A 13,275-nucleotide genomic window follows, 5' to 3' on the forward strand; every position below is an offset into this window, starting at 1 on the left:
ATAATCTATTACAAAGATTAGCTGATTTGGTAAATATCCCTCTAGAAAATATTTAAAAATTTATATCATACTCAAATTAACAAGCCTCCAAAGGTATATTATACAAGCTAATTCCAACCAGTCAGAAAACCCCAAGGAAGCAAAAAGCAAATACAATCAGATCTTTACCTGCAGCTCCTTTGAGACTCTCTCTAAGTGATTAGTTATCTTTTTAATCAGATCACTATACATCTGTTCTGAGTGCTGCTGGCATACACATTTATACACACAACTGTGGAGGGGGAAACACAGAAAAACCAAGTTAATGATGAAGCATGTAATTCAGTCCAAGGTTAAAGCATACTCTGGATATACAACCACTGATCAATCAATCAATCAATCAATTCAGGCCTAAAAACAGTGACCAATCACAACTTTTTAATAAAAATTTACACTGCTGCAATCAGTGTTCAGATGGGAGAGGTATTACCACTAGCAACATATAATCTTTTTGAACACTCTACTGAATATTTTATCAGCACTACATAATCTAATATTTGGTGATAATCTGAGAGTCTGACTATGGTAACTACTTATAAACCAGCTTCTCTCTCATTTTCACAAATGTCAAAATAAGGAAGAGAGAGTGACAATGGGTAGAAAGTTCCTAACTCCCAAAAACATTTGCAATGTAACCTCTTTGTGCTTCACTTGTGTGGAACAACTCAGTTGTCACTTCCTCCTCTTGTGCCTGGGCTGATCTCATACCCCACCCCAGTTCCTCACTAATTTGCTGTTTCCATTTACCAGGAGCTACGAAACAAAATAACCAGAGTGTTAGAAGTGTGTGTCAATAAACATCAACAGATTAAGGTAGGACCTCCCTGTGAGACTAAAAATATGTATTTCTGCCTTCTCTGCTGACCTCCATAGTTTCTGCATTATATACGGCAGGGGTGGCAGGCTGAGGTGGGAGGAAGTCATCAAGTGGGGTTAACTCTATCTTGATTTGAAAACCAATTCTGAAGCAAAAAGTATAAGTCAAACCTCCAATCCACAAGTGTGTAACATATAAATAACTTACAGAGCCTCATTTTATGTATTATAAATTATACGCATACATACTGTCATAATTCAAGTTGCCATGAGCCTCTACACACCCTCTCAAACCCAGGCAAATTAAATCTTGACTTACCTGTATATCTGTTCATAGGATATGGGGATATAGTCACCAGGACTCTGGGTTAAAAGCTGATCTATGGCACCATCCAATTTTGGCCAGTATGTGCTCTTATAATCTTCAATAGTTATAACATTCATTACTAAAAGTAAAAAGTAAAATAAATATTACTGTTGTCACATGTAAACAGAAACTATAGCAATTCTGTAGCCCCACTCAAATTCCTTTTAGACTTCACATTGACTATCACCTAAATACAATTCCATTACTATCCCATTTCCAATTTTAAAAAAAAGCAGCCTGATCAGGGATTTTAAGCAGCCATTAATTATGATTTTAAAAGGAATTACTACGCATCTGTCCATCTTTAAAAATAAAAACAAAACAAGCAAAATCACTGATTTCCCTTCCTGGTTTCTGTAAGCTTCTGTTATCAGTGGAGCTTCTCAAACAGGCTCTGACCTACAACTACGCATTGTCAATGATGTAAAAAGATGGCCTATCTGTGAACCACAATAAGGCTCTGGGACACCCCTGGCAAAATCAATCTAAACATGACTATGAAAACTAAAGTCCAAATACTACAGTAACAAAAGAGGTTACTAGAAACCTGCAGAGGTTTACTGCACAAGTATCTCCTAGATGTTACTACAGCTCTGACTGAGGCTCGTACTATCTTACACTTTGGATAAGCCCCACAGAAAAAAACATGGGTGAACGGAAGCCTTACACTGAAGGCTTACCTCATTCCCACTAGCTGGCTTACTCCTTCACTCCAGGTTTAATAAAGCAGTTATTCCAGCTGGTCCTAAAAACTCTGAAATCCAAGGTGACAGCTATTTCACAACAATGAAATGAAGCTAATGTTAAGAACTACCCAAAGCCTCTAAGACACCTCATGTTTTACGAACCTCCAGCACCTCAGGAGATAGGAGCTTACCACTACTAGATCCAGTATTGTATTGTTTTTCCAGAAACAGAAGAGAAGGGCTGACTTCTCCAAGAGTTCATGGCTAATTACTGGCAGAGGCACCAGGAAAAACAAAGCCTTTACCTAGTTTCTATCACATTAATGATTTCTAAATCTTACAGTCACTCAGGTTCAAGAAGTTTCTCATCCATTATTGCTCCAACTCCAACTAATACAGAATTTCACAATATTTAAAGAGAAAGCATCTGCTCAACTGAGATTACATATGTGTAAACCACACTAACTGCATGCAGGTCTGCCATAGGTTTAAAATTCTGTGATTTACTGCAAGATTTAAAAACAAGCTAATCTTTCCATAGCACTAAAACCAGGAAGTTTAACTTTGAAGTAGCAGCATAAGGCAAGTGTGCTGGGGTGGAAACACCACAATGCGCTAATCCGTGCCCTGCAGGCCTCTGAGAAGTTCAGGACTTGAGGACAGGATACAATGAGCATGGATTAGAGGCAGAGAGCTGGTGGGGTGGGAGGTGAAGAATGGCTGGAAGTCTAAAGAGTGAAAAAGAGAAGTGTTATTCTGCACAAAAACTGAAAGATAAAAGCTTTGAACATTAAGACACAGATTCATGGTAGGTGTAGGAGTGTGAGTGTGAGTGTGTGAGTGTGTGAGTGTGAGTGTGTGTGAGTGTGTGTGAGTGTGTGTGTGTGTGTGTGTGTGTGTGTGTGTGAGAGAAGCACAGGGCTGGTGGATTTTAAGTAGTAGTCAACATCAGAAATGCTCCTATACCTAAGCCTGCTCTTCCCATTAATTCTAGAATGCCGTCAGCCAGGGAAGTGTACTTTAATCCCTGCTCCATCGACCCACCCCCATCACCCTCCCCCAAGTGGAAGATCCGTCCCCAGGGAAAGTGAACAGTCCCAAAGAAAAGACACTCACATGCTAATATCTGGCACTCCCTCCACAAAATAGAAGCTCTGTGTCCAATTAGCCTGACCAGCAGCCCGCACTTACACTTGGAAAGGCCCCTCCCAAACACAGAACTACCAATTAGCCTTTTCCACTGAACCGAGATTAAGATCACCAAGATTTCTGAAGTCTCAGACTTGAGAGATCAAAACAACAAAAGTTGACAAGATAAAAACAAAGATAATTAAGAAAATAAAAGAAACTTTTTTAAAACCCTGTAATTACTATCCTCAGAGAGGTAAGGTAAAAATGAAAATCAACCCCGTGAAAAAGCATCCAAATGCTCTTAAAATTAAAACCAGCCCCTGTTAAAATCTAACGGAAGAAAGAATGCATCCAGGAACCCTCCCAGAACAGAGCAAACACTAGTTAACAGATTGGAGAATCAAACGGAAATCAACATCTGACTAACAATAATTCCAGAAAAAAGGGGAACTAGAGAAAATGTAAAGGGAGAAAAACATTGACAAATATAAGAAATATCCCAGAAACGTTCAAGAAAAAAAGTCACATACAAAAGAACGAAAATTATAACGGCACCTGAATTCCCCATTTGAACACTGCAGCTTACAGCAAATGAGGCAACACTGAGAAGTGCAAGGAAAACTTTTCAGTTAAGAATTCAACACCCAAACTGTCAATCAAGTGTGAAAGCAGCACTTTTATATATACAAACTATTATCCACACGCAGTTTCTCAGGAGGCTACTAGACGGTATGTTCTAAATACACCACACACATGTGCAACACACCAATAAAACGGAAGACATCAAGTAACTGCTTGGGAAGTCCCTGAGTGGCAACTGTGCAGAGACCCTAAGGAGTAAATAGGAGCAGGCAGACTAACAGCTTCACAAGCAGACAAAAAGGAAATACTGGCTAACTAAGCATTGTGAAAACACCAGTGGCAGGTATATGAGCAATCCAATAAGGCTGTTGTGAAGTCTGTAAGGTAAGTTTAACAAAAATTATGCAAGTATAAACAAGGCAACTAAAGTTCTTTCTATGTGAAAGAAAATGTAACCTGAGTATATTCCTGGCCCCTGAGTGAATATTTACATAGCCATAATGTAAATATGGTTTACATATTTAATACCAAAAATTGTGGTATTAAGAGAAGTGAAGAGATGAAGTGTGCAGAGATATGAGAACTAAATCTCACCTTAATGGAAAGTCAGTGGGTAATATAAAAGTGATAAATTAAGGAATAACAATATTAACACATTGAAATGTCTGGATAAATATCAAAAGAAACAGCTAAATGCATTAAAAGTGACTGACAGGTCTAGGAATGGGAAGGGGCGGGGGAGGGAGACACTGATTTTCATTATGTATCTTTTCAGTTTGAATTTTCAAATTACAAACTTAAGAGCAAAGTTTTATTTTAAGGCCAAAGAGTTTGCTGAATCTTAAACCCTCAGAAATGGAAAAACAAATCTAGTGAAATTAAATTTGCATCTCAGTATTTCCAATATTCTAAGGCACAGGAATGAGAAAGCTCAGACTGACCAATTGCCTACTAGACCTCTCTACCTGAATGGTCCCTAGACACCTTTAAAAAAGACACAGACACACACACACACACACACTCTCACACACCCCCTACCTACACTCCTCCCACCTTCAGGTCAAAGGCAGTGCCAGCTCCCGTCACTGATCTTGAGTCATCACTGATCTTGAGTCGTTACCCTCCCTCCTTCACCCCCGAATTTTGTAGATGCTAGTCCCCAAATATCTCCAAAATCTGAAACCTCTCTTCCAATGCTGTATTTGTTCAAGCCTTCATCTCTGTCTAGACTGTAATAATACAACCCCTACTAGTCTTTAGGCCTCCATTCTCTCTCCTTTCCCACCTAAACTAACACACTAAGACAAATTTCACAAGTTGACTCCCTTAAGGCCTTCCAGTGGCCCCTACCGGAGAAAGTCACCCCTAACCTGGAATGCATGCCCTTCACTCTAGGCCTCTCAATCTATCCAGGTTTAACTGTTCCACTCCCTATGTGCCTCAAACCCTATGTTCCAACAATAATTTCAGCTCTGGGTCTTAAGCACAGCCTGCCCCCTCTGCAAGAATGTCTCAAGTCCTCCTCAATTCTGACAAGCTTCTATTCATTTTTGTAAACATTCTGTTTCCTCTAAGCTGCCATGTGCATACATAGCTTTACCATTTAATCATAATGACCACTAAATGGTATCTTGTTCATCACCAGAGGCTAAACTATTATCTTGACATACAGATAAGTACTTGTTGAATAAAACGCCATTCAGGTGTCTAGTCAGCACACCTTCAACTACAAATTACAGATCTCTGCAACTCTATCTAGAGGTTAACAGCCAAACATCCGCAAAAATGTAAGAAAAATTATGAATGGCCAGCTTCCCCTGCCAAGACATATTACAGAAGGATAGCAACAATATTTTTTATATAACACTTAACAGATTACAATGTGATTAAAATGGTCTACAACTTACAGTTACAGTTTAAAGAGGAAGTAAACAGCGTTCACTTTCTTTAGGTATTTGGGACTGGACCTTACATAAACATTAAATGCCTTTCTCTTACAGTTTCATCAATGCCACTTTGAATAATATATATCAAAAAATGGCAAGATGAGATTCAGAATTCAGCCAATCCATCAATATCATAGTGATGCTTGCTGCAGCACAATTCCACTAACCTAAAAGGCAAAAAGATACCAAATCACCACTACAGGTGCTCCAAACAGTGCATATTTTAAGACCTGAAATACATTAACTGATCCACTTATAAAACGACCTACCAATCTGAAAACTGACAGACAGGACCTGATCAAGTAAAGGGCAAATTTATTTATGATTTCATAAAAAATCAGTTAATTTCATTCAATTCAAGTCAACTTTTAACACATTTTTGAACCAGAAATTTAAAAAACAATTTCACTGAGTTCAATTTAAAACACTGTGAAGCTTTGTTCATCTGGAGAAGAGAAACTTTTGATGCACTGGGTTAATAATTCTCCTGAGTTCGTGGCACAGTATCATGAAGGCAAGATCCCTTCCTTCCTTCTCACTCCCCCCCAATCCATCTATTTATTGCCTTTTATCCTCATATCCTAGTCCCACCTGCCCCCATCTCCCAACAAACATTCAGAAAGGAAATCATTCTATTCTGTTTAATATATTTGGACTATGAGCAGACATGACATATACTACACCTGAGAAGCTATAAAACACATTGTGTTTCTGTCCACTCTTCTCTTTGCTTCTGCCAAGAAAGACAGGACCCAGAAAAGAGCTTCTCTTCAGAATGACTTGTGAAGAGCCACAGTCAACTGTCAGTCACTAAATTAACATGAGCAAGAAATAAACCTTTGTTGTTCTGTAAGCTCCTGAGATTTGGTGGTGATTATCATAGAAAGCTAATGTAAAATGCAAAGTTAAATGATTACACTTCCCAAATTAGATTCTGCCAATTACATCTGAGTGAGATTTGGAAGGCCAGAGTGAGGCAAAGGATATGCTATTGCTGCTGGTGGTAGTTCTGGCAAGTAAGAGTAGAATTGTGAGGGTTTGTAGCAGCTAAACTCCAAGTTCCAGAGTCTGGTCACCAACTTCAGGTGTGAGGGGGGCAGCCGGGATGATGCTGTAAGGGCTGCAGGTGCCTGCCCTCTGGGATGCAGCTTCAGTGGAGCAGCCTCACTGATTTCTACACCTCTAACCTTTCCAACATTTTTTTTTTTTTTAATATATCTTTATTTCAGAGAGAGGAAAGGAGAGGGAGGGAGAGACAGACAGAAACATCAATGATGAGTCATTGGGAACTGAGCCCGCAGCCCAGGCATGTGCTTTGACCAGGAATCGAACCTCGATCTCCTGGATCCTAGGTCAATGCTCAACCGCTGAGCCACGCCCGGCCAGGCCCAACAATTTCTAAAGCACCTGGTTTCCAGTACTAGAACTCTTCTTGCTTTGATATCTAGAGTGGTTTCTTGCACTGAACTGTAATGAAGTATTTGGTACCAGAGCAGTTACAGGACACAGACTCTCAAAAATTAGAAAGCTGGTTGTGGTCTTCCAGTCATACCGGAGTTCAAGGCAATAATGACATTACCACCAACAGACAATTTAATACTAACAGTACATGGCATGTAGCAGCAAAGAGTTATTTAAATTATCACCTGGAGGTACGTGGATCAAGTTTTTCTTGAAGAAAAAAATCTGGAGGACTGCTTTGGCAACTATGATGGAAATGAAAAACACAAGGACTACGGAGTGGGCTAATTCTGACAACAAGTGAAAGCTTTAAGGAAATTATTAGCTTAATGACCAAAGAGCATCTGTGACTGCCACAAAATAAACTCTTAATTCTTATAGGCACAGGGTTGAAAAAGCCAATAGCACATGTAAGAGGGAAATGCAAAATAAAATCACAAGGAGATACCCCTATTCACCCTGTAGAAAGGCTAAAATTAAAAAGACACAATACCCTGATGTGAAGCTTAGCCAGTAAAAGTATCAAAAGGTATGTGAAGCAACTGGAACTCTTCTAATTGTTTGGGAGAATGTAAATGGTTCAGCCACTTAGAAAAAGTTTAGCAGTTTCTCTAAAGTTAACCATACAGTTAAAATATGACCAAGCAATTCTATTTGTAGGTATTTATATGAAAACCTATGTGCACACAAAACCTTCTACATGACTGTTAACAGAAGCTTTAGTAATAATAACCCAAACTGGAGACACCCAAATGATTATCAACAGATGAGTACATAAACTACTTGTGTTATATCCCAAAAAAAGAATATGGCACCTCACTTAATACCTAGACTGGGCCTGTTTACAAATATGGAGCCCCTGGAGCAAAGGAAAATGGGTTCCATTGAGGAAAGACCCTATAAAATTGCATCAAGGGCTGAAAGATGGTGGCGGCCGCTGAGTTGACGCTGCTGGAGAAGTTCCTGGGGCTGAGTAAAGGGAACAAGTACAGCGTGCAGGGCGAGCGCCAGATTCCAGTTCTTCAAACAAACAGTGGTCCGTGTCTAACAGGTTGGGGCGTCGGCCCGCGCACCAAAGGGTCACATGTTCAATTCCTGCTCAAGGGCACGTACCTGGGTTGCAGGTTCAATTCCCAGATCCAACTGGGGTGAGTGGGGGAGGCAATCAATCAATGTGTCTCTCTCACATCAGTGTTTTTTCTCTCTTTTTCTCTCTCTCTCTCTCTCCCACTTCCTTCCTCCCTCCCTCCCTCTCCCTCCCTCCTTTCCACCCTCTAAAAAATCAATGCAAAAAATACCCTCGGGTGAGTATTAACAAAACAAAAAAATTTGCATCAAGAACCTACTTATAGTCTTTCCTCCTAGCCTTTTCCAATAGAATACGCAGCTATTTATCAACAAATTCACTCAGACTTTTCAAGTTACTCAACACTGCCTGTAAGCTGATAGTAACCCTTAGGGACCAGAATGTCACTGTGATAAACCAGTCAGATCAGCTGTGGATGACACACTGATAAATGTTTTGGCCTCAATCCAACTCATAGTGGGCCCAGCAGATCCATGGGCCCATCCTGTAATTTCCCCCTGAATGCACAGTTAACCACCCCCTGAACTATGCAGTAAGGGCTATCAGTGTAGGAAGAGCAAAGTAAATCCCCTAGGTGTGCCCCTTCCTACCAAAATAATAAACCTAAAGTACATCCCTGAGGAAAATGCAGAGGAACAATCTTTCAAAGACTTGAAAAATACAGGGATGGTGATTGTTATGGCATTCTGACTTCACCAGCCTATGTGACCAGTGCAGAGCAGACAGGTACTGGAGAATGTAGATTATAGTAAAGCAAGTCAAGTGGTGACTACAACTGTAGTTGCTGTTCCAGATATGGTCTCCTTACAGGAACAAATCAGCACAGCTGATTTGCACCTACTATGCATCCATCAAGATAACAACAGTTGTTTTTTTAAATCAATTCCAAAGCAGACCACCTGAAGCCGTTTTCATCTAACAGTCCAGAAGTACACTTTCACCATCACAGCTCACCGTTACACCAGCACTCCAGCTGTGTTTCATTCTCTAGTCCACAGAGACTTTGGCCATCTCAACACCTAACAGGTCCACTACACTGGTAGTCCTACCAGCAAATCCTCTATCCCGGCATCTACACCCACACTTGGTACTATGCAGCTTTCCCATTTTTGCCAACCTAATAGGTGAAAAAAGACATTGCATTACTGTTTTAGTTTGTGTATCTGATTACTTAATAATTTCAAACATCTCTTTCTATGCTTGTTAGAATTTCCTATTCTGTAATCTACTTAATAGTCTTTGCCCATTTTTCCACAGGTATCACTGCCCTCTTTTTATCGATTCCCTTGTTAACTTTAGGCACTGCTAATATGTTCTCCCATTCTTTCATATGTCTTGCTGAATGAAAATCCTTAATTCTTATATAATCAAAGTCATTACCTTTTCACTTTCATAAGTTTGTGAAGGTTAAGAAGTCCTTCTCTGTCCTTAGGTAAAAGACCTTCTTCAGACTTGTCCTCTATCAATTTTACAGTTTTTCCTTTCAAGATCTTTAATTTATCCAAAGTGTTAGGTTTGTTTGTTCTTCGTATAGTGAGCCATTCTCCCCCACAGCATGACTCCTTTCTCCAGTGACTTATGATGCCACTTTTAAGTTCTGAACATATACAGGTGAATCTCTGCTCTGTAATTTGTTCCCCCGGTCTAATTTTTTTGTTCTTGCACTTACACTAGCTTTTACTGCTACAGCCTTGAAACGGTATTGTAACTTCTGATAAGGCAAGCCCCATTAAACACATCTTTAAGGCTGATTTTGCTATTCACATATCCTGCCTGCCATATAAATTTCAGATTTTTAGGTGACTGAGTCTGTCAGACAAACCAACTAGAATTTTGACCACACTTTAAATTTATCTATTAAAATGGAGAAAACTGACATTCTTATAATAAATAACCTTATCCCAAGAACATGAAGTGTTTTTCTATTTATTTAGGTCCTCTTCTAGTTCCTTATTAAAGTTTTAAAGTTTCTCCTTGAAAGTTTTATGTATTCTTGGGTTAATTCCTTGCGACTTTATAGTTTTGTTGCTATTATTTTATACAATATTTACCCTTGCTTGCTAGTGTAGTAAATGCTATTAACTTCTGTAGGCTGATCTTTAATCCAGCAACCCCGCTAAACTCTTACTAGTTCTAATAGTTTCTTTCTTGATTCTAATGGTTTCTCTAGGTAAGTGATATTATCTGCAAATAATGACTTTTATTATTTCCCTTCCTATCCTTATACTTTTTTTTGCCGTTTATAGTGTTAGCCAGGATCTTTCTTATCATGTTAAACAGTAATAGTGATGGGGGCACCCTTATCTTATTACCAATCTTAAGGTGAATGTATCCAAAATTTCTCCATTAAGTATTATTATTTGTTGTAGCTTTTTGGTAGTGACCTTTATACCGTTATCTTGTTTTTGAGCTGGATCTTATTAAATAATTTTGTGGCATCAAGATAATCATGATTTTTCCCTTTGGGTCTATTAATGAGATAAATTACATTAATAGATAAATAAGTGTTAAACTATGCTTACATACCTAAAACAAACTCTACAGATCATAATTCTTTTAACACACTGTTGGATCTCATGAGCTAGTAGTATATTGTGTAGGATTTTCATATCTTTGCTAATAAGTGAAACATTTATAATTTTCTCATATTATCCTTATCTAGTTTTAGAATCAAGATTTCACTAACCTCATAAAATGAACTTGGCATCTCTCTCTCTTTTTTTCCTATTTCCCAGAAATACTTGTAAAAAGGATTTAAGTCGTATCTAAAAACTCAATGCAACTTACTTATAAGATTATTTGGGTCCAGAGTTTTTGAAAGGGGAGGCGTCTCTACCATTTCAGGTTATTAAATATTTATTAGGCAGTTCAAGTTATCTTTTTCTTCTGATACCAACTTTCACAGTTTATCGTTTTCTAAGTATTTACACATTTCATCTAGGCTTTCAAACTTATTAACCTATAGAAATTCATAAAATTACTTTTTAAATCTCATGTTTGTAGTTACTTCCCATTTTTTACTTAATTTGCATCTTTTTTCCTTGATGAATCTTATTAGAAAGAGGTCTGTCTAGCTTACTAATCTTCAAATAACAATCTTTTAGTTTGGCAAATCTTTTGTTCCTTAATTTTACTGATTTCTGCTTTTTTAAGTTGTTTTTTGAACTCTGCAAATGAACTCTGTTTAAGCACTAAAGCAAGCTTCCTTCAGCCTTTACATAAGTCACCCTACCACTCTGGGCAAGGTCTACTTTCACCACACAGACTTCAACATACAATCTATACAATATAAGTATTATTCTCATGCATGCATAACATAGGAAAAAATCAAATACAATTCTTACCAACCATACCCACACATGAATGTCTTTGATTAAAGCAGTATCAGGAAGGCAAATAAGTAAGGTTATGTGCTGTTCCCCCCCACACACAAAAATGTGTAAGGCGGTGATTATATATCTGAATCAAGGCAAACATCTTCTGGAATGCTAAATGGACAATTACTGGTGCAGTTTGATAAAATTAGTAACTAGAAATGAAATCTCCAGTTGCTTTACCAGATGTCATTCAAAATTTGCAGTTATTAATAGAAGACAAAAATCTGTCTGTGATGGTCAATTTTCACCCCTAAAAAAAAAAAAACCCACTCAAAGCAAAAGCATAGCTTTTTTTTCCCTTGCTATGAAAGCATACATCCTGGTTGGGGGCAGTTTCTGATTACAAAACAGGTTTTGGTCTTAGATTTTTCTGCCTGCAATTGAGTGTTAAGGCAAATCACAAAAATAAAAAGCTCAACACCCAACAGAATTTTGGATTTGGGCACATGCTGAATGGCTTACTCTTATCACTGTAGGCTTTGAAAATAATTTTACAGATTACTAGCTTCAAAACGGATGTCACCGCTCCAACTCATACATTTTCCTATTAGGATGCAGAAGGTGTTCCCTGGAGGAGCGAGAGAACCAGCGCAGATATAGGTCAACTTGCCAATTCCCGACTTGTTTAACGCAGACTGGCTAAGAGCACACAAAAACAGAAGTTGCCAGATTTTTCTCTCTGGCTGCAAAAAAAAAAAAAAAAAGACTGAAGGCCTCTTCCTATGGGAACTCCAGCTGCCTTATGTTTCCTCTCGCGTTTGGGAGTGAAACTTTCAGGGGGGCCCGGAGAAGAAAAGCGCTTCCCGATGCGGAGTGACAGCCAGCTGTGATAAGATCGCGTCCGCAGGGGACCTCGGGGCCGTGCGCGCACCGGCTCCGCTCGGGGCCAGGTAACAAGAAGCCGGGGCCGCTCCGGCGCTGGCCGCAGACACCCAGCGGGGGGAGGAGGCGGGGAGGAGAGGGGAGGGGAGGGGGGACCCAGGCCTGAAACAAAGGAAGCGGGGCTGCTCCGAAAGGGGGGTGGGGGTCGGCGTCCGGGCGGGGAGGAGGAAAGCCAGGACTGCTGGGGAACGGCCGGACTCACAGAACTTGGAGGTGGAGGTGTTGATGTTGATGGTGGAGCTGGGGGTGGGGGCGGGGACCGCCTTGGCCACGGCGGCGGCCGCGTCGCAGCTCTTCACCATCATGATCACCCCATTGGCCTCCGGCGGCGGCGGCGGCCCCAACGGGAGCCCCTCCTTGGGGCCCTTCCTGTCCACCGACACCGCCGGCCCCGCGAGCAGCGGTCCCCCCGGGGGCTCTCGGGCAGGGGCTGGGATCGCCGAGGGGGGAGGCGGGGGCTGCCGGAAGCCGTCCACCGCAGCCTCCCAGTTGTTGTGGTTCTGGTCGTCCATCATCGCCTCGTAGCTGCCCCCCTCCTCCTCTTCCATGCTTTCCTCCATCCTGCCGGCCCCCAGCACCCGCCCGCCTCACAGGCACCTGCCGCCCGTCTCAACCCCGGGCCAGGGGGCACCGCAGCCGCCTCGAGGTCACATCGCCGGGGGCCGGGCCGAGCCGGGCCGGGCGCGGCGGGGACGGCAGCGGGACGCCGGGTCTCTCACTCTCCGCGGGGCTGACTCTCGGAGGCAGGGCTGACGGCGGTGGGCGCTCCCAGGCGCTCGTCTGGGAGAAGCAACGTAAAGCGGCAACGCCCCTCACGACATTTTACAGCAACTTCCAACAGGCAGTTGGAGAGGGCGGCGGGAGGCGTGGCCAGGGGAGCACGTGGTGCGAGAAAGAGCAG

The 13,275-nt window shown here is 41.0% G+C and overlaps 1 protein-coding gene across 1 annotated transcript in view; it reads right to left on the minus strand.

Annotated features, from left to right (window-relative positions):
- Positions 1-12,949, minus strand: part of CACUL1 (CDK2 associated cullin domain 1) — a 39,523-nt gene extending 26,574 nt beyond the window's left edge. The window contains exons 1-3 of the mRNA XM_087823980.1: positions 12,577-12,949; positions 1,175-1,301; positions 169-271 (exon numbers count right to left, since the gene is read on the minus strand). Coding sequence (XP_087680106.1) covers positions 169-271; positions 1,175-1,301; positions 12,577-12,934 — 588 coding nt within the window. The 5' untranslated portion in view covers positions 12,935-12,949. The remainder of the gene's footprint in view (positions 1-168; positions 272-1,174; positions 1,302-12,576) is intronic.
- Between the last annotated feature and the right edge of the window lie 326 nt (positions 12,950-13,275).

Source organism: Miniopterus natalensis, chromosome 14 (assembly GCF_054644295.1).
Source record: "Miniopterus natalensis isolate mMinNat1 chromosome 14, mMinNat1.hap1, whole genome shotgun sequence".
NCBI classification, from domain to species: domain Eukaryota; kingdom Metazoa; phylum Chordata; class Mammalia; order Chiroptera; family Miniopteridae; genus Miniopterus; species Miniopterus natalensis.